Source organism: Thamnophis elegans, chromosome 4 (genome assembly GCF_009769535.1).
Source record: "Thamnophis elegans isolate rThaEle1 chromosome 4, rThaEle1.pri, whole genome shotgun sequence".
NCBI lineage: Eukaryota > Metazoa > Chordata > Lepidosauria > Squamata > Colubridae > Thamnophis > Thamnophis elegans.
In genome coordinates, this window is record NC_045544.1 from 30,091,926 (window position 1) to 30,117,420 (window position 25,495).

The 25,495-nt window shown below is 38.9% G+C and overlaps 1 protein-coding gene across 1 annotated transcript; it reads right to left on the reverse strand.

Moving 5' to 3' along the window:
* Positions 1-227: 227 nt before the first annotated feature.
* On the reverse strand, positions 228-7,717 carry CD24 (CD24 molecule). Its single transcript, XM_032215290.1, has 2 exons — positions 7,553-7,717; positions 228-1,699 (listed from the first exon to the last, which is right to left on the reverse strand). Exons 1-2 carry the CDS (start codon positions 7,619-7,621, stop codon positions 1,544-1,546), a joined length of 225 nt encoding a protein of 74 aa, XP_032071181.1. The 5' UTR covers positions 7,622-7,717; the 3' UTR covers positions 228-1,543.
* Positions 7,718-25,495: the final 17,778 nt, after the last annotated feature.

Sequence of the window (25,495 nt, forward strand, 5' to 3'; positions counted from 1 at the left end):
AGACCTTCTGGTCCCCAGCCTCAGAGATGCCACCAGATTCAATCCATAGCCATTGAAATATCCTAAAGGAAGCAAACAAATCCTGTTGAGTGTACGGTCACTGACAAGATTATTAGGAATAGAACTTTAATGTTTTTTTTTAATCCGGTTACCCAATTAGAGAAAGCTCTGCCCTAATTGTTAGCAGAACATTAAAGATCTGATTATCAAAAAAACTAGAATGTACAAGAATTAGATCCGTTGTTTTATTTGTAGTTTGATTTAAAATTATAGCATAATCACATAATGAAGTCAAACAGTGTACTCAATACAAAAGGAATGCATACATCCCTCCCCCCACCCCCATGTTTTATTATGTAGGTACCTGACAATGCAATGGATGTGTACAGAGTCTGGGTAAATGACTAAATCAAAGAGACAAGTGTGCATTTAAAAAGCCATGATCACGCATACTAAGTGAACAAGACTGTCCATGGGTGTGGTTCTGCCTACAAGACTTTCCATTATTTATTTCTGAAGAGCCAAACATTTGGATAACATTTTAGTACCAGCTTTAGTTCAAATTACTGTACAGAACATTTAGCATAGAAATAATTTGTGCAAATATATCAGTTTCAATCTTTAAAAGATACACACTTTAAGGATTAATATTTCAGGATTTAAACATTGTGTATTTTCACTCAACATAAAATTATTTGCCCAAAGATGTTTCATTGAAAGGATCAAATAAACACTAATTGCACCAAAACTGACATTTAGAAATTACCCCCAGAAACTTTTAGGAGGAGGCTACCATAAGAAAAACTATTCAAGTTTAATTATGTAAGTTGATTCCTTATTTCCTTATTACTTATTTTATATTAGCTATTAGCAAATATTCTTATAATAGATTTTATATATCTTATTCTGCTGGTGCATTTGGTTCACTTACAGCTTTAATAACATTGAAAAAATACAGTAAATGTTTTCCAATTGGTTTTAAATTATGCAAACTTCAATTTTGAACCTTTATAACAGATTTTTTTTAAATCAATGGAATAATTAGAAAATTCCAAAGTGAAATTTTGAATGGAATTACTTCTGCTGGATATCCTTGGATCTTAAATGGAGAAAAAAAACATTTGGTGCTTTTTTTTTCATTTTTTACTGGTTTTATAAGCTTAGAGGATGAGCGTCATTTTCAAATTAAGCTTATTTTGTGTAGCTTTATCAACTCTTTCCTCTCTGAAGGCATGATCCATGGTTTGTCAAGTTGTATTTCTCTTACATTAGGAGTTCAAGGTGTGGAATATTGGAGTCCATAGGTTGCTTTGTGAATCAAATTATTTTTGAAGGAAGATTGATTCAATTCATCAGGTATACTTATCAAGAGTCTTGGTCAATTTGGTAACTGTGATTTAACTGTTGCTTAAACTGTACTGGCTGGATACAAGTATTTTATGTTGTTGTTGTTTTTATAATTCTCAGAATATGAAGGTCTCACCATCTTAGATGAATTAGGAAACTTGGTAGGGAAGGATGTTGTTTTCCCAGACCAGATGCTTTAACAAAAGTACAGAAGAGAGACCGAGAGTATGAAGAGGCCAGTAGTTGACTGAAGATTATTTCCATGTCCTTTGGTGGTGTTTGTGCTAAGTAACACAGAAGTCACAGCTGAATTATTGCCCGGAGCATCAGTACTTGTTTTATTTTCTCCTCCCTAAATAGGTAAAAGAAGAAAAAAAATAGGATTGTAAAATCAATCAGTACATTTTGCATTCTGACTTCCATGGCTTATAATGTATTGGTCTATGTTATTACATTAGTCTACATAGAGTGATTGTGAAGATAGTGTTTGTTTGTTTTTAATTTCACCATGAAATACACATTCATATACAGTTTCACTGCCCTTTCTAAAAAGTAACTTTAAAGAGCATAATTGCATATTCAGAAATAAGTCCCAAGGTAAGCAAGGATTGCAATAATATACCATATTTTTCAGAGTAAAAGACGCACCTTTTTCCCTCAAAAAAGAAGCTGAAAATATGGGTGTGTCTTATACACCGAATGCAGCACTTTTTGCTTCCCGAAACCCTGCCCCCTTCACCAAAATGGGCCTTTAGGAGGTTTATAGAGTGTTCCTGGGGGCTGGAGAGGGCAGAAATGAGTGAAACATGGGCCAGTTTTCGCAAAAAATGCTCATTTTTGCCCCCTCGAACCCTCTACAAAGCTCCTAAGGGCTGTTCATGCCTTTTGGGGGGGGGGACCAGGCCCGTTTCCACAAAAAATGGGCTGTTTTGGGGAGGTCTGCAGAGTGCAAAAACTTTTTTTTTATTTGCCTCTTCAAAATCTTGGTGCGTCCTATACTCCGGTGCATCTTATACTCCAAAAATACGTTATAAGTTAATTGTATGTAATATGCTAAGCAAACAATATAAAATGTTTATGTTGCGATATATCAATGATAAGGCAAATAGTCAATAAGGAAAGAACTCCATGACAGCTAGAATGAGAATCCACAGTCCAACTTTTTCTATATCCCCTACCAATAATGACACTGAGAACTTGGAAATAATACTCTGACACAGTGGTGGGTTTCAAAATGTTTTAGAACCTCTTCTGTAAGTGTGGCCTGCTTTGTGGAAGTGGTTTGCTGGCCATGTCACTGGGTGGGAGTGGCTTGCCAGCCGTGTGACTGGGTGGGTGTGGCCAACTTGTAAAATGTGGTGAAACTCACTTAACAACGCTCTTGCTTAGCAACCAAAATGTTGGCTCAGAAACTCTGGTATTTGAAGCACGCAAGTCTTAAAGCTGTCAAGTTACAAGACCCTTGCACCCCTAATCCTTTAGAAAAAAAATCCCAGGGGTGTTCAAACTTGACAGCTTTAAGACTTGTGGACTTCAACTCCCAGAATTCCTTCTCTCGCTCTTCATCTTGATGATGTGCAGACGGACAGGGCGAGGGAGCTGGAACCGGTCCTAAACGGCACTGTAGATTTGTGGAACCTCTTCTATAGAAGAGGTTAGAACTGGCAGGAACCCACCCCTGCTCTTACATCAACATACTAATCACTAATCCCCCCAATACTTCCTCATCTATCAAATCACAATTTCGCTGGAATGTATTTTTTCTTTTTTAACTTTGTCAGATTTTACTGAGACTACGTCAAAAAGTTAGCAATCAGAAAATGAAAATACTATTAGAGGTAATCTTAGATAGAAGAATTGATAGTGTGTCATTCTTGCTCCAGTTGAGTTTACAAAGAAGTCTACCACTAAATTCAGACACAACATGCTTGTTTGATTTTGGCTTACATGATATGAAAAACCTTATTTCCAGCTTATTTAACATTTCTGATTAACCAATCACATTAACAATGCTGGATATTATTGATACTTTAGGAAAGTGGAAGATTTTAAAGGTGAAAAGTTTGAAACAGGGTAATTAAATAGCTACAAGACCAGGGATAAAATTGCACAAGAAATTAATTTATTTTTTTGTTCTGGTTATTGCATGCCATAGCAGGCAGATGAAAGGTGTCTTAGGAATTTAAATTACTTAAAATGATTTTCATGGCACAGGTATTATTTCTTTTGTTTTGGTTACTATGTAGTCAACAAGACTTTTAGAAACCTGACAACAACATAAAATCTGGCTCAAAGAATGACATGAATGGGATAAGCACATACCACACTTTCAGATCTGCTATTAGATCTGAGCGCATGCATTGTCTGTCTCCAGCCGTTTAGCACTAATGTTTATTTCAAGAATTTTTAAAAAGTTGCATAGAATTAGAAAAGCAGGAGTATGCTGACTGAGCTAAAACACCCCTTTAAACCAAGTTGGATTATGGCTCAACTTGCTTTGTGATCCCAAGTATTACAGTTTACGGCTAAATTTGTAGCCTGAACCTAGTCAACTGTGGTTTATTCAATAAGCCATGGAACACAGATTTGTGAAATTTGTGAATCAGGTCACAAAAATACCAATGTCTTCTGTACTACAACGCCAATCTGATATGGTGGTTTTATAACAGGTTTGAAACTAGAAGAATATGAATTCCAGTCATCCCTACTAGGCAGATGAGGGTAGGAAATCACCTTCACAGGAAGGCTAAAACTACTTTTATTGAGATTGGCTAAATAAGAGAAACTTGCGACTCTAGCTGTGGTATCTTCTCCATGTAGATCAGTGTACTAGAGACCCACTTCTGAATATTATCTGGATATATTGGATTTTACACCCTGTCAACAGAACTTGCATATCTCAATCAAGGACGGCTTCCTTACTCACTACAGTTCTAGTCCAGCTTTAGGCATGAAGCAGTTGGATGACTTGGGTCAATCCCTCTCAAATCATAGAAAGAAGGAAAGGACAATCCCCACCCCCTTCAAATGTTGGCATAAAAATTGTATGGACCTGTCCTGGCACTCACTAGGAGTGAAGATTGTCCCAGTCTATGGGAGGATAGACCAAGTTGATGTGCATAAGCACACCAAAGTGCCTACCATCCCTGTCCTACTGTCCCCATTTATATGTACTCATTTTATGTGTTTATGGCTGTTTTGCTTACATATTCATTTATTTATGCAATTTTTTCACTTGTCCATGTCTATACTGATACTTGTTTCCTTGTACTTGTTGACAAAATAAATAAATAAAATAAAAGTAAATAAATAAATAAAAAGTTATGTCATGCTAATGATGTCAGACTTCATGACCTGTAGGAAGAATATCTGGCACATCTGGCAGCTGAGAAAGTGTTGGAAAGCAGGACAGGTTTTTTTTTGACTATTTATTTCAATTAACAGTAATAGATGAAAAGTTGTCATATGGAGATTGCAAACGCACCATAATATTCCCCAAATAACATGTCAATATATCAAGTCAATTTCACCCCATCCATTTCAAGTGGAGATATGTTTCAAAATTTATACTCAATAAGCATTGACCCAAGTCCAGTCAAGTTTAAGAGGCAGCATTCATATCTGCTCATATACTATCCACATTAAAATTTTAAATTCAGAAATTCTACACACAAAAATATTTTTCCTTAATAAATGGAATTCCAACTTGTAAAGTGCACTTAGAGGCTTGCCACCTAATTCTCTACTGTATATTCTGGTTGTTTAGGGTAAGTTCTCATGTTGCATTTCACACTTACAGAGCAACACCACCATGTACAGCTAACATATGTTTTAGTTAGCTGTGAAGTTGAAGTCAGGAGGCTGGGAAGATATACGGCACATAGAAAGCATTATATTCAAGGAAATCATTTTGTTACATACTACAAAGGAAATTCTCTGTTAAGTTGTTTTTTCTACTAGACCCTTACAATAACAAGTTCACTGCCACAAAAAGCTGCAAGATTATCTAACAACTAAAAAGGAAACCCTATAGATATATAATCAAACTTTTCATGCCCTTCCAATCCCTTCTCAAAATGTTTCTCCAAAGTCCCTTTTCATTTCTGCTAAATATTCATTCCGGTTTTAGTCTTTGCTATGCAAACACTTTCGCGTGCCTTCAACTGTCTGCTAAGCTGATATAAGGCAACAAGACTGCAATGCAAGTCCTCATTTTTTTGAAACTGGCTACATAAAATATTAACCTGCAAAGCTTTTATTGTTCTAACATTGAGCCAAATGTTACATCTCATCCAGAAATTCCAATGGAAAAGGAGTCTATGGAAGTCCCGACTTGTGATTTTTTTTAAATGCCATGTCAGACAAGGCTTCCCAAATTTCTCCAAAGATTTACATAATAATGAAAGGCATGATAAAGCATATACTGTATATTTCTAGAAAGTTATTACTTGAAAGCTTATTTAATAAAAATAGGAGATTCTTAAACTATCTGCTGTACTAAAATTCACAAGAGGGAGTCTCTGCTTCTATAGCAGTATCCAGCAGTAAGGAAAAAATAGGGCTATGCAGAAGTCTGAATTCTAAAAGCAAAATAGGATTTGGAATGTGTGTGTATGTATGTATGAATGTGTGTGTATGTATGTATGTATACATACATACACACACACACACACACATTCAGCACCACAAGCCAAAGTGAATTTCTAAAAAGTGTTAGAGAGGACAGTAACAGAAGACACAGCTCCTCTTCCATAGATCCCTTACATACCCACACACCTCCAAATTACATTTAGCCTTTCCATCTGGATCTCCACACAACTCAAGTACAGTACACAAAATTATACACTGAGAATAGAATGTAAAATCCACAAAGAAATCGGACAGCGAAATAGTGAGATCTCTCAGCAAATGCTCTTCAACGCAGCAAGAAAATCTAACATGGGGAGGAGGGGGCAACAAACATAGCCTGCAGGTTTTGTTACATTCCAACTCAGTTACTCTAGCCACTATGTATTGAGTTCAGCAACACTAGATGGTCTTCAGTCCTACTCTAGCAATAGCACTTAGACTTATATACCGCTTCACAGTGCTTTACAGATCTCTGTAAGCAGTTTACAGAGTCAGCGTATTGCCCCCAACAATCTATTTCCTCATTTTACCCATCTCCCAAGCTGTTAGTCTTTTAGGAAAAGGGAAATGGCAGACTTGCCAGGTAACTGCATTTTCCTACTTTCAAGTTTCCACAGAACATAGCTTTCATATCACACTGATGATGGTTAACAATGGAGTTCGTTTAAAAAGCCACTCTAGACAGCTTTTGCAAAACTGTTAAAAACTGCTTCAGGAGGTAGCTTTTCAGATACTTTATTCCAATTCAATTGCAGTTTAACCAACAGACAATTTTATTTTATCCAAAACTACACAAGAAGTCTAGTTTTATTCCCTCAATGGCTTAGCATATGGGTACTTGCCTTCACCAGCCAGAAGTGGTTGGGATTAAAATATTCAGGCGCGAATTCCTAATTATTTAACTTAGTCATAATTCAATGGGATCTTTATTTTTATTTATATAGAATTGCAAAAGGAAGTCTTACTAAAGGAGAAGGGGTGGTCAAGTTTTCTTTTTTTAAAAAAAAATGCAAAAGAATTTACTTTCCGTAAAAAAAATAATGATCAGAAGTGGGGAAGAAAGCTCAATCCTTCCTACGAAATTGGGAAAAGAGGGCAACAGAAGGTTGGAACTGCAAATCTGGAAAACTAAGTTAGAGAATGGAATTCCAGGATTCATCCACACATGCCATTAAATCGTGCTTAAATTCAGTTTACTGAATGAACCACAGCTGGCTAAGTTTACCCAACTGGCTACGCCCCAACCAACCATGCTACACTTAAAGGTTCAGAGAGATCTGGAAACTTCAAAAAAAAACTTTGTCGGTATCATTCCTCCCCCCCCCCCGCCCGAGCGCCCCCCCCCCCGCTCAAAATTGCAACTTCAGGAATGCAACTTCGCGCGCGGCTGGAAAGCAAAACCCGGGTAGGATCCCCTTAGGAGGATGGGGGCAACGGTTATAAGAATTAATGTCCTCTGATTCACTCCCCCCCCCCTACACCTATTCCCGCGGCGAGGGGGGGGGGTGTCCCGCTGCTGAGTTATGGAGAGAAGCGAACCCGCGGCGGCCTCGTGGTCGTTCGCTCGGGCGCTAACCTGAGAGGGTGAAAGCAACGCCAGGAGAAAAAGCCCGAAGACGAGCCGCCAAGCCAGCGCCCTGCCCATGTCTGCTCGTGCCGGGAGCGCTGCTCGTCGCGTCCCGCAAGTACTACTCCTGAGGTGGAGAGGCGGCGGGCGGCTTTTATGCCCGCGCCAAGCGGCGGGGAGGAGGGGGCGGGTCCAGGGCCTCCTCGCCCCCGCCTCCTTTTTTTCTTGTTCTGTTTTTGGGACGCCCACCCCCCACTCCCTCCTCCTCTGACTCCCTTTTGCAGTTCAGGAGCGCGCCTTTCCCTACTGGCCGAAGGAAATAAAAACACCAGCGTGGCTAAACGGGGAAGGAACGAGGGAGGAAAGGAACGCTGGAGCGGGGGTGCTCCTGGGTTCTTTAATTTCAATACAAAAGCTGCCGGACTTCCCACTTTCTTACCGACTTGATTCTAGCAAGAGAAGGGGGAGGGGGGCTGCCCATTCTCCGGAATACTGTTTTGATAGTCATATCTCTCACCTTCTTTCTCCTTCTCCTAGAACGGTGGTTCCCAAACTTGGCAACTTTAAGACTTGTGGACTTCAACTCCCAGAATTCTCCAGCCAGCTGCTGGCTGGAGAATTCTGGGAGTTGAAGTCCACAAGTCTTAAAGTTGCCAAGTTTGGGAACCACTGTCCTAGAAGGATAGTTATGTATAACTTGGAAAGATCTCTAGGTCATCCCAAGGGAGATGTCTTGGTATATAAACTTTGATTAATTCAGACTCATCTAAACGATGAATTCAGACTCATCTAAACCAGGGGTGAAATCCAGCAGGTGCTGACAGGTTCTGGAGAATCAGTAGTGGAAATTTTGAGTAGTTCAGAGAACTGGAAAATTCCACCCCTGGCTGGCCCCAGAAAGGGGTGGGAATGGAGATTTTGCAGCATCCTCTTCCTGCCATGCCCATCAAGCCACACCACCAAGCCCACCAAGCCACGCACACAGAACCGGTAGTAAAAAAAATGAATTTCATCACTGATCTAAACATGAATTCAGACTCATTTAAATGATGAATTCAGATTTCTCTAAACTTTGATGAATTCCGATTACAATCAACTTTCCTGTTTTAGAAGACTAGTATCCCCCCTCCTCTTGAGTTCCTAGGATGCCAAAACAGAAGTAAAGAAAAAAAAACTGGCAGATGAGATCTCACAACCACTGAACTATATCTTTCATAGATCATGGAGCACCGGGGAACTGCCAGAGGACTGGAAAAGAGTTGATGTGGTTCCCATCTTCAAAAAAGGAAACAAAATAGATCCAGGAAACTATAGACCTATCAGCCTGACCTCAATACCAGGAAAGATTCTGGAAAAGATAATCAGGCAACGAATTAGCGAACACCTAGATGTAAACAAAGTAATAGCCAAAAGCTAACATGGGTTTGTCAAAAACAGACCATGTCAGACTAATATTATTGCATTCTTTGATAATGTGACAAAATTAGTGGACCAGAGGAATGCCATCAATATAGTTTACTTGGACTTCAGTAAGGCATTTGATAAGGTAGACCATAACCTTCTACTAGATAAAGTAGAAGAATGTGGGTTAGACAGCATCACCACCAGATAGATTCATAACTGGCTGGCCAACCACACTCAATCTGTAGTCCTCAATGGAACTGCATCTATATGAAGGGAAGTATGCAAGTGTACCCCAAGACTCTGTTTTAGGCCCAGTATTCTTCAATATCTTTATCAATGATTTGGATGAGGGAATAAATGGGGAACTCATCAAATTTGCAGATGACACCAAGCTGGCAGGAATAGCCAACACTTCAGAAGACAGGCTTCAGATACAGAAAGATCTTGACAAACTTGAACATTAGGCACTATCTAATAAAATGAAATTCAATGGTGAAAAGAGTAAGGTTCTACATTTAGGCAAAAAAAAAAAAAAGAAATGCACAGGTACAGTATAGGTGGTACCTTCCTCAACAGTAGTAACTGTGAGAGGGATCTTGGAGTCCTAGTGGACAACCATTTAAATATGAGCCAGCAGTGTGCAGCAGCTGCCAAAAAGCCAACACAGTTCTTGGCTACAAAAACAGAGGGATAGAATCAAGATCACGTGAAGTGTTAATACCACTTTATAATGCCTTGGTAAGGCCACCCTTGGAATACTGCATTCAGTTTTGGTTGCCACAATGTAGAAAAGATGTGGAGACTCTAGAAAGAGTGCAGAGAAGAGCAACAAAGATGATTAGGGAACTGGAGGCTAAAACATATGAAGAACAGTTGCAGGAACTGGGTATGTCTAGTTTAATGAAAGAAGGACTAGGGGAGACATGATAGCAGTGTTCCAATATCTCAGGGGTTGCCACAAAGAAGAGGGAGTCAAACTATTCTCCAAGGCACCTGAGGGTAGAACAAGAAGCAATGGGTGGAAACTAATCAAGGAGAGAAGCAACTTGGAACTGAGGAGAAATTTCCTGACAGTTAATACAATTAATTAGTGGAACAGCTTGCCTCCAGAAGTTGTGAATGCCCCAACACTGGAAATCTTTAAGAAAATGTTGGATAGCGATTTGTCTGAAACGTATAGGTTTCCTGCCTAGGCAGGGGGTTGGACTAGAAGACCTCCAAGGTCCCTTCCAACTCTGCTATGGTGGTATTTCTTTTGGGGGAAGCTAAATCACATTTAAAAAATAAGTAACTGGTTCCTCTCCATGGAAGCCTTACTCTGTGCAAGTCCTGGGACCTTCTCTTTGTGCAAATGCAGTTCTGAAAACTCAAGTGTAGATTCATGTGCTGATCACCATTCCTTAAAAGAGGTCATATAATAAGTTTTGGCATATTTTGAATTAGCAGTGGTGCAACTACTAATTGGCCTTTGGGCAATTAGTAGTTGCACCACTAAATGGCAGGAAACTGTGGTGGGATGAGTCTTTACTCTGGCTCATCAGGGAAGGATGCCCCTTTCTTCTTAATTCATAAATTAGTTCTTCATCAGGGACAGCTTGCTAGGCAGGATCATAGTAAACAGGTTCAGAGGTTGTGGTTTTCCTTTTACAATATATTTCTTTTCCAAAACAAACTTGATGTTCATTTATCCAAAGGTGCAAAAAGAACAAGAAGCTGTTCTAGTCTGGACCAATTACTCACTAACAGAAGTGACAGTTGCCTAGAATGTGGAGAGAATTGATTGTGTTGTTCTTGAATCTATAGTAACCAAAGGAAGAGAAAGAAGAGTAGCATACTAGATGTGAAAAGATCAAATGTTGGTGAACTCCAAGGACAGATAGGTGGCTTATCACAGCTTCAATTCCTTAAGAAAAAAAATGTCCAGGAAGAGTTGGAAATCTTACAAGATTGGATGGGGTGAAGCTGCAAACAATCCCTACAAGGAAAAAATAAAAGAAATCTAAGAATGCCAGCTCTCCAAAATTGATTATGTACCATCATGTTGATGCCAACTTAGGCGCCTCTCCTTAAAGAGTCCAGTAATCTAAAATGCTGATCATGAGGAAGAATAACATGGGAGGGCGGGGGATTGAAGAAGAAGAAGGACTAGGCACCATTCAGAAATAGTAGGAACTGTATCAGAAAGGCTAAAATCAAGAATGTGTTGAGGCTTGCAAGAAATAAAAAAGAAAAACCAGCAAGATTTTTTTTTTGGGGGGGGCATAGAATGTAAAGAAAAGTGAGTATGGGAGTCATTGTAAGGAGAAAGTAGTGAAGAAGTGATGGATATTGGTTGGAATAAAGAAGTTCCTAACTTATATTTCCAATTTGTTTTCTCTCAGAAGGAAATGTCATAACTGTAACACTAGAACAGAAATAAACCAGAGCTTAGGATAGACAAGGAGACAATGCAGCTAATTCCAGAGCCAGATAAATTACATCCCAAAGAGCCAGTTTGGTCTAATGGTTAAGGCACCAGGCAAAGAAAGCAGGAGACCATGAGTTCAAATCCCACCCTAGGCATGAAAGTCAGCTGGGTGATTATGGGCCAGGCACTATCCCTCTCAGCCCTGTTGTTTTAAGGAAAATAAATAAATAAATAAATCTTGGTAATGTTTGAAAACTCTTAGAGGACTGGTGACATCTCAGAAAACGAAGAGAAATAAGTGTTATTATTGTTGTCTCACAAGGCTGTAAAAGCCATAAGAAACAACAGCCCTACAGCTAAACATGATTTTAAATATTATTTCCTTTTTTAAAATGCAGCTGATAAAGCAAGAGAATGAAGGGGGGAGATATTATATACCACATTTTGGCATGATTTCATGCTTAAAATGCAATGAGTATTTTGTAAATGCCCCAAATGCTAAGTGTTCTTTTGGCAAAATAAAAACAAAAACCAGTCATCTTCAATGTCCCTCTGAATATTGCTAAATCAGCACTCATGACTTTATGCATATTTATTCATAAAATATTTCAAGACAGACTTGCGGCCCACTTCCAGCAGCCCCAGCCAGCATGAGGGATGTTAGGAGTTGGAGTTTAATAATATTTGGAAGACCCTGGTTTAAAGGGCTTTCTATCTTGTGCCGTACTGCAGCTTCAGAATTCGTTCTTGAGCAAGTTCACATCCAATACTAAGCCATAATGTAATTAAATTAGTTTTGAGTTTGTGTGATAGATGAACCCAGCCATTATTATTAGAAAAGCAAAGTGTATGTTTAATATATGGCTGCCTGTTTTATAAACAATAACCCTAGGCAATTCACACACACAAACAAAAACAAATCTAGCAATAAAACAATTGTATCATCCAGATTTGAAGCAGCACTCTCCGTAAGTTTCTCCACAAGGTGTGTCCAACCTTCTGGTTTGTCTGGGCCACATTGAATGAAGAGGAATTGTCTTGGGAAACATATAAATATATCTAATATAGATAAATATAAAAATCACATAATGATGTTAAAAATTTATGATCTTGTGGGCCTGCATTTCTAGCTATCTAGGTCTGTGGATTGGACACGCCTGGTTTAGTTCAACGTTCTTGGAAGATGCTCAGAACTCAAGTAGGATTAAGACAAATAAGCACATGTTGGCTATCATTTTACATCCTGTTTATCCAAGGATTAAGGTTTATTTAAGGTGTTATGCTCTGTCTGGAAAGTCATTATTTGTGGATTTTGCAACATTATAAATCACAATAGGTGGTTGTTATAATGCCCTACAACAAACAAGGGCAAAAGCAAGCAACTCATACAGTTTGTGATATTAGCTACTGTTTCAATAATATTTATAACCACAATCCTAAACATTTTTATTTTGGAATAAGCACTCCATTCAATAGGCTTTACTCCCATGTAATTTGGTATAGGATCTTCTGAACTATTATAATGCACTAAGTAATGCAATTATGTTGTAAGATATGCAATCATATCATAAAAGTGAATCAATTGATTAAAATGCCAGCTTATTGCCTAACTTGGGAACAACTTTTAGTCATGCTTGACTGATCTCCAAAAAATTAAGGAGAATGGGAACTGGTTAGCATTTGAAGACACCAGCACTGATAAATGTTAGAATTGTAGGCTAGATTGAGAAATAAAGGGGGAAGGGATCTGAGAGAAAGCAATGGCAAATCACTTCTACATAACTGTCAATAAAATTATCTGAACAAATCCATGAATTCGCCGGGAGATGAGTTTGACTTAGGAGACATTTTTACACTCCTATTAATATGTCATTGTCAATTCCTGCATTACTGTATTGGATAAAACCCAATGGTCTCCTATATGAATGCACTGTATAGGGCTGCTTCTTGCTAGACCAGAGCAAAGAGAAAAATAACTCCACAAAAACTTATTTTTCGTCTGCTTTTTAAAAGTCTAATGATGCAATTCTATGTATGTGTATTCTTATGTAAGTCACAGAGTGCAATGAGGCTTAGAATTAAGTTGGTGTTAGGTAAATATGTGCCTGGTCCCTTGACTTCTAAAGAGCCCTTCATTCTTATCCACTTCTAGAAAAGACTTCCAGAGCTATAACAGACAGGCAGAACTCATCTCAAAAAATGAGAAACTGGCATTTTAATTCTGACCTCTTATTCCTTTGCCTCTAATTCCAGTGTTGTGAAAGGTAGCAGTGAGTATCTAAGTGAATGACCAGGTTCACACAAAGGTCTTGATTATATTAAAGTTTTCAGCCATGAATCATTACCTTGCAAACTAATTCTGGAGGTAGAATCTACTAAATCCTTCCTCAGCTTCAGCTTCAGCATAGAGAAGCTGGGTCATAATACACCACTATCTGTGTGGATGAGGATTTGCCAACCCCTGTTGTCCTTTTCCAGTTGTGAGAAATCAAGCTGAGAGTGCTGGAGGAGTCTGGGTCATTCCCCAGATTTATATTATCTCATTATTATCACTCGCTTGTTCATTTGAATTTGAATTTAATAACATTTATATGCCGCCCAATCCCGTAGGACTTCGGGCGGCTTACAATACAAAATAAAATCAAAACAAAAATATAAGGAAAAGAAAAGATAGATTTAAAAACAACACACCATGCACTCAGTTCTAGATGAGTGATTTTAGGGTCAACAGCCCCAGGCCTGCCGGAACAGCCAGGTTTTAGTGGCTTTTCGGAAGGCTGAGAGAGTGGGAAGGATCCGGATCTTTGCGGGGAGATCGTTCCACAGGGCCGGAGCAGCTACAGAGAAAGCCCTCCCCTTGTTCATGTAGACTTCTCCATCAGAGAAAAGCAACTTATTATCCACATAGAAGGTCTTGCTGAAAAACAATTATCTTCAAGAATTCAAAATAGGCAAGTAACACGGTTATTAATGATAATAACAGTGCCTAAAAGGACTGCGGTGCTGTCTATGGAGAAGTTCTGTTGCATCATACAAGCGGCATTAAGAATATGACAACTACTTTCCTCAGTCTGATCAATCAAATTAATTCTTATCCCCCGCCCCCAGTTTTTCTTATTCAGCAAGCCTTGAAAACATCCTTTCCCCCATCTAATGCCTTCCGAATTTGCTGGGCAACAAATCTTGGAACTGAAATTGAGTTGTTGCTTAGCACATCTGGAGAGAGTGGATTTTCCACCCTTTGGAATAAGGCATGAAGATAGATGCTATCATCCATACATTTTGGGTGCAGAAGATGCCCAGGGTCTTAAACTGAAGAGGAATCATAGAGCTGGAAGTAATCATAGACATCTTTTCATCCAGTCCCCTGCCCAGTGCAGAATCTACTATCTCTGATAGATGACCCTCAAGCCTTCTGTGAAAGAGAATTTGCTACCTCATAAAGCAGCCTATTCCACTGACTAACAACTTATTCAATCAGGAAGTTCTTTCTAATATCTAGTCTGCCCCTATTTCCTTGTAATTTTAGCCCATCGTTTTTAGATCTTCCTTCTGAGGCAATGTATAATAAATCCACTCCTTGTTCTAAATGAGAACACCTCAGATTTTTGAAGATTGCTGCCATAGTGTTCTTTTCTGTAAACTAAACATATCCAGATCCTTTAACTGTTCTTCAGAGGCCTTGGCTTCCAGGCCTTTCACTACTTGTTCCGACATGTCAGTTTTTCTCTCTGCCCCCCACCCCCCAAGTGTGGTGAACTGACACAGTACTCCAGATGAAGCTGATTAGAACAAAATAGAATAATTACTTCCAGTTATCTGGATTTCATATTCCTGTTAACCCATTAACACTCCCCAAAACAGTGTTCTTATGACCCGTGTTATACAGGTAGTCCTCAGCTTATGACCACAATTGAGACCAGAATTTCTGTCACTAAGCAATGCTGTCATTAAGTTAATCATGCTGAAACCTGCGATCTATGTTACCATGGCCATTAAATGAATCCAGTTCCCGGCATTGACCTTACTTTTCATAAATCCCCTGGCAAGATCATAAATGGCAATTATGTGATCTCAGGATGCTGAAACCATCACAAAGTAAAAAAAATATACCAGTTGTCAAATGCCTGAATTTTGATCATATGACGGCAGGGAGACAGTGATCATTGTAAATAGAAGGACTTGTCATACGTCACTTTTTTAACACTTTTGTAACTTGGTATTAAACAAATGATCCCTCCATCATCCCCCTCTACCCTACTTCCCCTCGCCCTCTACCGCTCCTGGTATTAAACAAATGATCATCAACGGAGGATTACCTGTACCTGCTGGCTACAAGGATACTCTACTCTATTTCAAATGTACTATTGCCAAGTCAGTTCTTCCCATCCTATGCTACACATTTGTCCTACCCAATACAGAACTTGACCTTTCTCCTTGTTAAATTCCATCCAGCCCTGTCAAGGCTGTGCAGATCTTTCACAATCTTAATCTTCTCTCACTCCACTAAGCCACTTGCCCAGCTCTGTGTTATGCAATGCAGCATAGTTTGACATAACTCAAATGATGCACCTTAGTCTCTCTCTATAGGCATCCTCTCCCTTAAATCCAGAATCTAAAGCCAGATCCCAATTTAGGCTTGCCCATTGCCAGCATGGGCCACCCAATCTCTGTTTCAAAAATACTGCTTTCTGCCCTAAATTGTCATAACCTCCTTAGGGAAGTTGGACTACTGTACTTCATTCTAATCTAGCAATACATCCGGATGATATGGCTGCAATGCTGCCCTGGCATGGCTCCAAGGTGGTCACTGCCTTATATGCTTATTTCATCCTGGTCCGTGAGCAGCTACATTCTCAGCTGATTAGCAGCTTTCCTCCCCCCCCCTTTATTCTTCATCCAATTCCCATAAAACCTGTGGAGCAGTGGTGAAATTCAATTTTTTTTTTACTACCTGTTCTGTGGGCATTGCTTGGTGGGCATGGCAGGGGAAAGATACTGCAAAATCCCCATTCCCTCCCCACTCCAGGGTGAAGGATATTGCAAAATCCCCATTCCCACCCCAACTCTTGGGCCAACCAGAGATGGTATTTGCCTGTTCTCCAAACTACTCAAAATTTACGCTACAGGTTCTCCAGCACCTTTCAGAACCTGCTGAATTTCACCTCTGCTGTGGAGTCTACCAAGATCTGGGCACCCTGTTTTCCCCATCTTTTCTGCCAGTACACTCCGTCCCATCCTTAAATCTCCCAGGAAGCACCCTTTTGGTTTCTGCCCAAGGCTGTGTACAGCATGTACTGTCTTTCTCATCCTGTGACTGCTGGACCACAAAGGTATGCTGGTTTTTTTAACGTTCTTTTATTTAATCTCTAAATTGCAACAAAGGAATGTTCCTCTTTTGCTCCTACTAATCTGACCCATCCATTCTTCCTTGCTGCAGATTTTTTAAATTGTTTAAATATAATTTATTTATATGGATCTGGCTTTATTTTGCCTTTATTATTTTTACAAATAACTCAAGCGGGTGACTCCTATTTTCCCATAACAAGAACCCTTGTGAGGTGGGTTAGGCCAAGAGAGAGTGACTGGCCCAAAATAACCCAGCTGGCTTTCATGTCTAAAGTGGGACTAGAACTCATAGTATCTTTCTAGCCAGATGCCTTAACCACTAGACCAGTGGTTCCCAAACTTGGCAGCTTTAAGACTTGTGGACTTCAACTCCCAGAATTCTCCAGCTAGCTCTTCTGGCTGGAGAACTCTGGGAGTTGAAGTCCACAAGTCTTAAAGTTGCCAAGTTTGGGAACCACTGCACTAGACCAAACTTTCTGTGGACATGCAGTGGAATGTAGAAATGAAGAAACAGACACTTTGATATTACTCTGCTATGTCAACCTTGAAGGGACGCGGTGGCTCAGTGGCTAAGATGCTGAGCTTGTCGATCAGAAAGGTTGGCAGTTCAGTGGTTCAAATCCCTAGCGCCGCGTAGTGGAATGAGCTCCCGTTACTTGTCTCAGTTTCTGCCAACCTAGCAGTTTGAAAGCATGTAGAAATGCAAATAGAAAAATAGGAACTACATTTGGTGGGAAGGTGACAGCATTGTGTGCGCCTTCAGAGTTTAGTCATGCCGGCCAAGATGACAGAGACTTTGAAATGGGAGATGAGCACTGCCCCCTAGAGTCAGGAACGACTAGCAGATATGTGCGAGGGAAACCTTTACCTTTACCTTTATGTCAACCTTGAATTGCTATTAAAATGTGGGATAGAACTAAGCATGTGATGAACTGTAATTTAGCATCGGCATGTGGCAATGTCAATACAAAGTTCCTTGGGTTTAATAATAGTTCATTTAAATTATTTGAGCATAAGAAGGAGAGTTTTGGTGTATTTAAGAGCTGGGCATTTCCTGTTTCAAGCTTCTGAAATATCATGATTTGCAACATAAAAGGGGTTTGTGATGTATTGAACACAGCAGTCCCCACAGCAGTCTTAAGATGCCCTTAAGAACTGTTATTTGGATGGCCCTGAGAATGTGCCTGCTGCTTCTGGAATTTGTGGCTGGATAGATGTCCCAAAGCTGTATTTTCTCTCTCTGTGCACAGTCACATATTTGGCAATTGGATTCTGTATGCTGTATTTAGGTCTGGGTGTTGACAGCCACTGTGATGTACCGGTAATTAGAATGCATTGCTACTATTTTTCAACTGCTCAAAATAAATCCCCGTTCCTTTATAATATGTACATAATTATTCCTGTTTTCTTATTTTTTTTTCCTGCTAGTTAGTTTTCTTCTCATTGTGTTAATTTTCCGTGTCTGGGATGTTTTTTATTATTATCAAAACCTGCACATTCATCTCTGAATGTAATAAGTTGGACTTAACTGCAAAACTGTTTTGCCAGCATTTCCCCTCTGAATTAGCAATTTCTCTCCTGAGTTCTTCATGCATCTGTCCTCTTTCCTTATTTTGAAATTAATTTATTTTCTGGCTTCCAAAAGGGTAGGAGAGTAGACTATTATTTTAGTTGGGGCAGGGGAGTATCTGGGGACAAATATATACTTTTTGCCTTCAGCAAAATAGCTAGATAGAATGGCAAAGACAGGAAGATGGGCCTCTCATACCATACAGACTAAAACAATAGCAATAGCAGTTAGACTTATATGCCGCTTCATAGGGCTTTCAGCCCTCTCTAAGCGGTTTACAGAGTCAGCATATTGCCCCCAACAACAATCCGGGTCCTCATTTTACCCACCTCAGAAGGATGGAAGGCTGAGTCAACCCTGAGCCGGTGAGATTTGAACAGCCGAACTGCAGAACTGCAGTCAGCTGAAGTAGCCTGCAGTGCTGCATTTAACCACTGCGCCACCTCGGCTCCTCTACAAGAGCATGTAAGCATGTACAAAGTGCAGGGCTAACAACATAAACATAACCAAACTCAGCAGCCAATCAGACTAAAACAATAGCCCTTTGTGGGCATTTTCAAATGAAAGACAACACCATGAATATGTAGAATTCAGTAATCAACCAAACTACGGCACTGGGTTTTTATTTAATTTTTAAATATAGACTGAGCAAGATTATGCACAGAATTCAACAACAATAAACCACAGATCAAGTCAACAAGCCAAACATAATCGTTAAAAATTAAAACAATAGCACCAGTTGTTCCCCTTTCAGACAACTGGGCAGGGCAGGGCTCAAGTTTGCCGACTGATCCTCCTTTCTCCCTCTTTTCCTTCTGTGTTACCAGCTATATTACCTGTGTGTGTTGCATGAACTCAGGTCCCGCACATCCTGCATGAACCAGTTAGGTGAGTGGCTAAGATCCAAGAACATCATCTATGGCTCTGTGCAGGTGAGACCAATGGGAGCAGAGCTGGAAATGGTTGCTCAAACATTTTTGTTTTGTAATTTTTCCTCCGCAAATACACTTACTATCTTTGGGATATGCAGAGGTTTGAGCACACATTTTTGAATAGAGTTACCAACATATTTGGGAAAGGTTGATGCATGGTTTTTTTTAAATAATTCCAATAAAAGAAAGTATATGTAGTTCAGAGATGAGCTGTGGAGTCCTTGATACTCTGGGAGCTTGGTTATTTGCTTGCAGCCATTTCATTACTAGACCAGATAACATCATCAGTGTTAGGTAACACAGTTGATGATATTACCTAGTTTGATAATGAAATAACTGTAAACAAATAATCAAGCTCAGAGAGCACCAAGGACTCCACATTTTTGGATAAGTTTATGTTTAGAACATGACTTCGCTGCAGCTGTCACTCTCAGTACAATTTGATGCCTGAGGATTATTTTCTTTCATAAGAAATTCTACAACTTCTTTTATTATTGTTGGGGTTTTTTTTAAAGTAATATTATACTTCAGTAATAATCTAGATATGAGCCATAGCTCAGGAAATGTTTCTGACAAATCATTATCACATTTCTTGACCAGAAATTTTCTAGCTGTTCACAACTCTTTTTTTTTTTTTTTTTACTTTATTTGTATGCCGCCCTTTTCCCTGAAAGGGACTCAGGGCGGCTCACAATTCAAGGGAGGGGAAATGTGAAGATGTGAAGATTAATAGCTATGTTAATGTCAATTAATGTCAAACTACTTGTTTGTTCTGCAAATCTGAGTTTTATCTGAGAGATTGCGATGTCTAGTATTGGAAAGAACACCTGGACTCTAAACTGGTCCTTTGCAAATGCTGGTTTTGGATCCTCTCACCAGTCATCATGAAACCTCTTCATTACTTAGGGCACACATCAGTTTCAAATTCTTTTCTCTCTGATCCCCCCTTTTATATTAGTTCATAGTATAAAATACAAAATGCAAAAGCATCAGTTTCAAATTCTTGAGCTGCAATAGAAGACCGGGCCATGGTCACAATACAATCAGGTTTGATGCTTATTGATTTCAGGTATCTTTTCAGTTATTAAAAGGGGCCTGAAGAAGTCCCACAGCTTCATTTTTAACAGTTGGTGATGAATAAATCAGTTCTGAAATGTAGTGGATTGAAGCCAATGTTTTGGTGAGCAGAACAGCCCTAGAACTCCATTTGAGATATTAAAATTCTGTCCTTTCCTCAAAGAATAATCTCAGGCAGCCTATTATGGATATTCCTGAAACAAAAAAGCATGGGCACAAGAGTTTAAAAGTGTATTGACTATCTTTTTGTATATGGTGTTGCAGCGTAGTTTTCGATTAAGATAATCATATACAGTATAAGAGTCAGTTTGTTGCAGTAGTTAAAACATCAGGCCAGAAACTGAGAGACTGAGAGTTCTAGTTCTGCGTTAAGCACGAAGTCTTAGGTCACTTTCTCTCAGTTCTAGGAAGAAGGAAATGGCAAGCCATTTCTAAAATATCTTGCCAAGAAAACTGCAGGAGTCTGTCTGGGCAATTGTCAAGAGGCTTTAAGAAACAAAAACAATACATGTTCCTCATATATAGGAACATTGAATTACATTATTTGATACTGAAAAAAGTGCTTCAACTTCAAAGAAATACAAATAGTGCTTGACTTACAACAGTTTATCATTTAGTGACCATTTCAAGTTACAACAGCACTGAAAAAAGTGACATGACCATTTTTCACAGCTGTGATCTTTGCAGCATCCCCCCCCTCCCCATGATTTCATGATCAAAATTCAGATTCTTGGCAACTGGTTCATATTTATGAAGTTTGCAGTGTCTCAGGGTCATGTGATCTCCTTTTTTTGAAAAGTTTTTTAATTTTAATTGAACAGAAACACAAAAAAGAATCATCCTTCATTACATCTTGTAGAAAGCATGTCAATTGGTTACAAATAACTTTCATGCATTTCTTCCACAGTCATTACTTATAGTTCATATTAGATTATACACTTTAAATAAAAAATCTTTGTATATCTTACTATCAATGTACCATTGACATTTCCTTGTTGTTATTATAATTGGCTAAAAATCATTTACTATATATGTCCCATCTCCTCACGTCAGACACCCCCCCCCCAAAAAAAGAAAAAAAACACCTTACACCTTTATGACAAGATCTAAATAAAATTTGTTAATAAAAATTATAGGCCTTTTTCACAAGTCACAATTTTCAATTTATATCCAAATTGCTTTTACTAGTTTGCCAGTACATGTATATATCACTAAGCTGTATCCATTATCATTTCATTATTGTTACTATAGATAATTATTTGTTAACGAATAAACATTTAATAATCTAAAACAATCTAAGAGTTACTAAATTCCTACTTATTGATCACCAAAATCAATTAAATTTTATTATCAACTTTCATTGTCAACCTGTATCTTTCCAATAACAAAACAGTCTTATCTCTTTTGCCAATTGTGGTGTCAGTCTTCTTTTTATCTCCTTTATAAGGTTTTATAGACTTCTCTCCACACGTTGTTGCTTGAAGGATCTCTCAGGTAATCTCGTTGCCCTCCAGCTGCTACTAAAATTAGCTTGTCTTTGGTTGTCAATCTTGCTTCTGAAAAAATTTCTCTTCTTAAGTCCATCATCATTACCATTTTTTTTCTTCTGTGTCCTGGAATCTGGGGTAGAGCTCCAAATTGTCGAATTCCCTTTTCTATATTCCCTTCTTTCCACTTTCACCCACATTTGCTCCATTAATAAATTCATCTATTGTCTTGTCTTTATCTTCTATATCAGTGTTTTTCAACCACTGTGCCGCGGCACACTAGTGTGCCGTGACATAGTGTAAGGTGTGCCGTGGGAAAATTACTTTATATATAGTCAATATAGGCACAGAGTTAAATTTTTTTAACATTTTCTAATGGTGGTGTGCCTCATGATCTTTTTGATGAAAAAAGTGTGCCTTTGCACAAAAAAGGTTGAAAAACACTGTTCTATATCTTCATTCTCCCCTTTAATTTTTGGGGCTCCAATCCCATCATCTTTTGCTGTGAGGAAGACTAGTCTTTCCAACTTCTTCTCAATTCTCCCATATCCTTCCAATAGATTTTGAATTCCAGCCAAGATATTTTGGAATTTTAAGATTTCCTCATCTGAATATTGATCCATGTTTCCAAAAAAGAAGAAGGAAAGAAAAAAGAAAAAAAAACTAATAGCCACAGCCACTCTAGCCTTCCAGGCCTCTTTTATTTTTTATTTTAGATTGACTTGAACACAAGTTCTTTTATGCTCTTCAAAGGAGAAAGGTTCTGTTTCCCCCCCCCTTTCTTTCTCCTGCCAAAATAGTTCTCAAAGGTACCTGTGAAAACAATTCATGCCCTTGGCTCTTTATCAGTTTCTGTAAACAAGTTGCAAACCCTTCAGCTACAAAGTCAGTGAAATCAAAGAAGGAAAGAGAAGAGATTCGTTGTTTCAAAAACTCCAGCCTCTGACCTCCGAGTGGCAGTGTTGCTACTTTTCACTTTATAATATTTATCTCTGGCTTATAGGAAATAAAGTTCTTTAGATTTATTTTAATAACAAGTAATAGGAACAATTGTTAAAAGAAGAAGGAAGGTTTTAATCCAGAAGTCAAGAAATAAAGCAACAAAAAGCAGAAGAAAAATAATCAATCCGTTCACTTTAAGAGGAGAAATAAGAAATGTTGCGAGCACCTCAATCCACAAAGAATAATTACAAAGAAAAAAGGCTTTCCAAAGCAATCCAATTAGGGTTAATTTCACTGCTCAATTCTTTTGCTTAAGGATCTAATTTGGCTTAAAAAAAAATTCTTTGGGCAGTCTTTTGCAAAATAGAAAAAATACCTCACCAGATGGACTCACTTTCTCTTTTCACTTCCTTCCTTCCGGAGCCATCCCGATTTTATCAGCCTGGGGGCTGCCTGTTTACCGCCAGCTTGAAGCGCTTCCCTTGGGTCGATCAGGGACTTTGCAATGTCTCTGAGACCAGCAAGGCTTCATCTTCCTGATCACCATCTCTACAGGACGGTTTAGGTCTCAATGGACCGTCCAGCGGCAAAAGTGTCAACAGCGGTTTCGTGGTATCGAGACCACAAGTTGTGACATCGTGACGTTGGATCCTCCTTCCCATGTGATCTCCTTTTGCAACCATAGGAAAGCCAGATTCATTTAACAATCGGTTTACTAACTTATCAGTTGCAGCGATTCACAACTGAGGCAAGGAAAGTCATAGAATGGGGCAAAACTCACAAATGTCTCATTTAATAACAGAAACTTTGGGCTCAATTGTAGTTGTAAATTGAGGACTACTTCACTAATTCACTTCTGGAAAAGCTGAAATAGCCATCGTTCAAGTATAAACTGAGATTATGAGTAGTGCTGGGTACATACTATCTCTTAGACAATGTGCTATAATTCCCCCAATACGCAGCCCCAACATTTTTACAGAATGTTCTGTCAACATCCCGGCCTTGCAATTTTGACATGCCCAATCTATTTGTTTCAATGGTGCCCAAAATGCTACATGTCAGATCAGCTGCTTCCAAAACGCTCAGAAAAGACTTTTGTATTTTTATGCTCATACATTCCTTCACGTTGGTACTGATAGATACACTGCAACCCCCCCCCCCCCTGCAGAGCGGGATTTTCTTGCAAGTATCGTAGATTGTGTCTACAACTGCAGTAAAAATGGAGGATCCATGCTGCATTTCATCACTTGAGCGTTTTGTTTGTATCTGTCAGGATATTTGCAGAGGCTGATAACCGAAAGGAAAATTCCACGTGGATTCACCTCAGCACAAGCCATGTATTCTGTGACTTGTACACAAGAACTAGGGTCAGTGTGACATTCACAACTGTACCAAGCAGTTGCCTCCAATTGTCTCCCCTTGCACAATTCTTCCTAGATTTTGTCTCAGGGGACACTAAAGGGTTAAACAGTTGTCTGTTTCCTTTAATCCCGGCTGATAAATATAGTAAAAATGCAGTGTTTCTTCAATGGGATAGTTTGTATTTTCTTTCAATCTTAATGTTATTCAGTATTGTGCCTGAATAATACCTACAGTTTGCAATTTCTATGCCTTTGTGTTTTTCCCCTCATTATTTTCAAAATAACTAAATCAGGGGTGTCCAAACTTGGGAACTTTAAGACTTGTGGACTTCAACTCTCACAATTCCCCAGCCAGCATGGCTGGCTGGGGAATTCTGGGAGTTGAAGTCCACATGTCTTAAAGTTTCCAAATTTGGACACCCTTGAACTGAATGCATTAAAACAACAACATGTTATTCTGTGTCACTATGTTCTATGAGCACCCCTGCTTAAAAATAATGCAGTGGTGGGTTGCAGGAGGTACGCCCCGTATGGGCATACCGGAGCCTGCCCGGTGACTTGGCACTGTATATTATTTTAAGAGTTCTGAAATGACTAGCTTCTAGCTCTGTATGGTGATCTGCTGCCACCTGGTGGTGAAACTGTGTCCTGACATTAAGGCAGGGGTAAATATGGGCGATCAACATTTGTTGTCTTGACAAATCATAAAATACGGTAAAACATAATGATGGATTTACTTTACCCTTTTCTTAATTTCTATGTGAGTTCTTTGTCAGAGAGAAATATTTTCTGTGTCATGAGGCCAAGGGCTCATCAGTGTGTTGTAATAAGGAAGGCTTGCTTTTTAATATGAGGAAGACTAATGTTCACAATGAAGATATCCTCTCAATAAATGGACATCTTAATTTAATAAAAAATGTGGAATACTAAATCTATCAATGAAGGGAAACTGTTGTATTTTAGTACACTTTTTCATGGGATGTTTAGTTGGTAAAATAATAAAACTGCAGAAAGCATTTTTCTTGGTGAATTAATTGGTAAGGAAAAAAAATAGTAAAATTCAGGCTGTGTGGGAAATTTTCCTTCCCTTTACTTAGGCTATAGGAAAATGATCATTCCTGAAATCTTCCAGTTCTCTTACAAAACTGGACTCCTTTGTTGAAATAGGTCTCCATGCCTAAATTAGAACAGAACTCTTAATTTAAAACTACAAAAACCAAAAGTGGTTGAGAATGTAATATGCATATAGGAGAAAACCCTGGGTCACTGCAACTGTCATAAACACAAGTCAGTTGCCAAGCATTTGAATTATGGTCCCCTGACCACGGAGATGCTCAAATGGTCATAAGTGTGAAAAGTGGTCATAAATCTTATCTTTTCAGTGCCATTGTTAACTCCTCTCTTCCTCCCTCCCTCCCTCCCC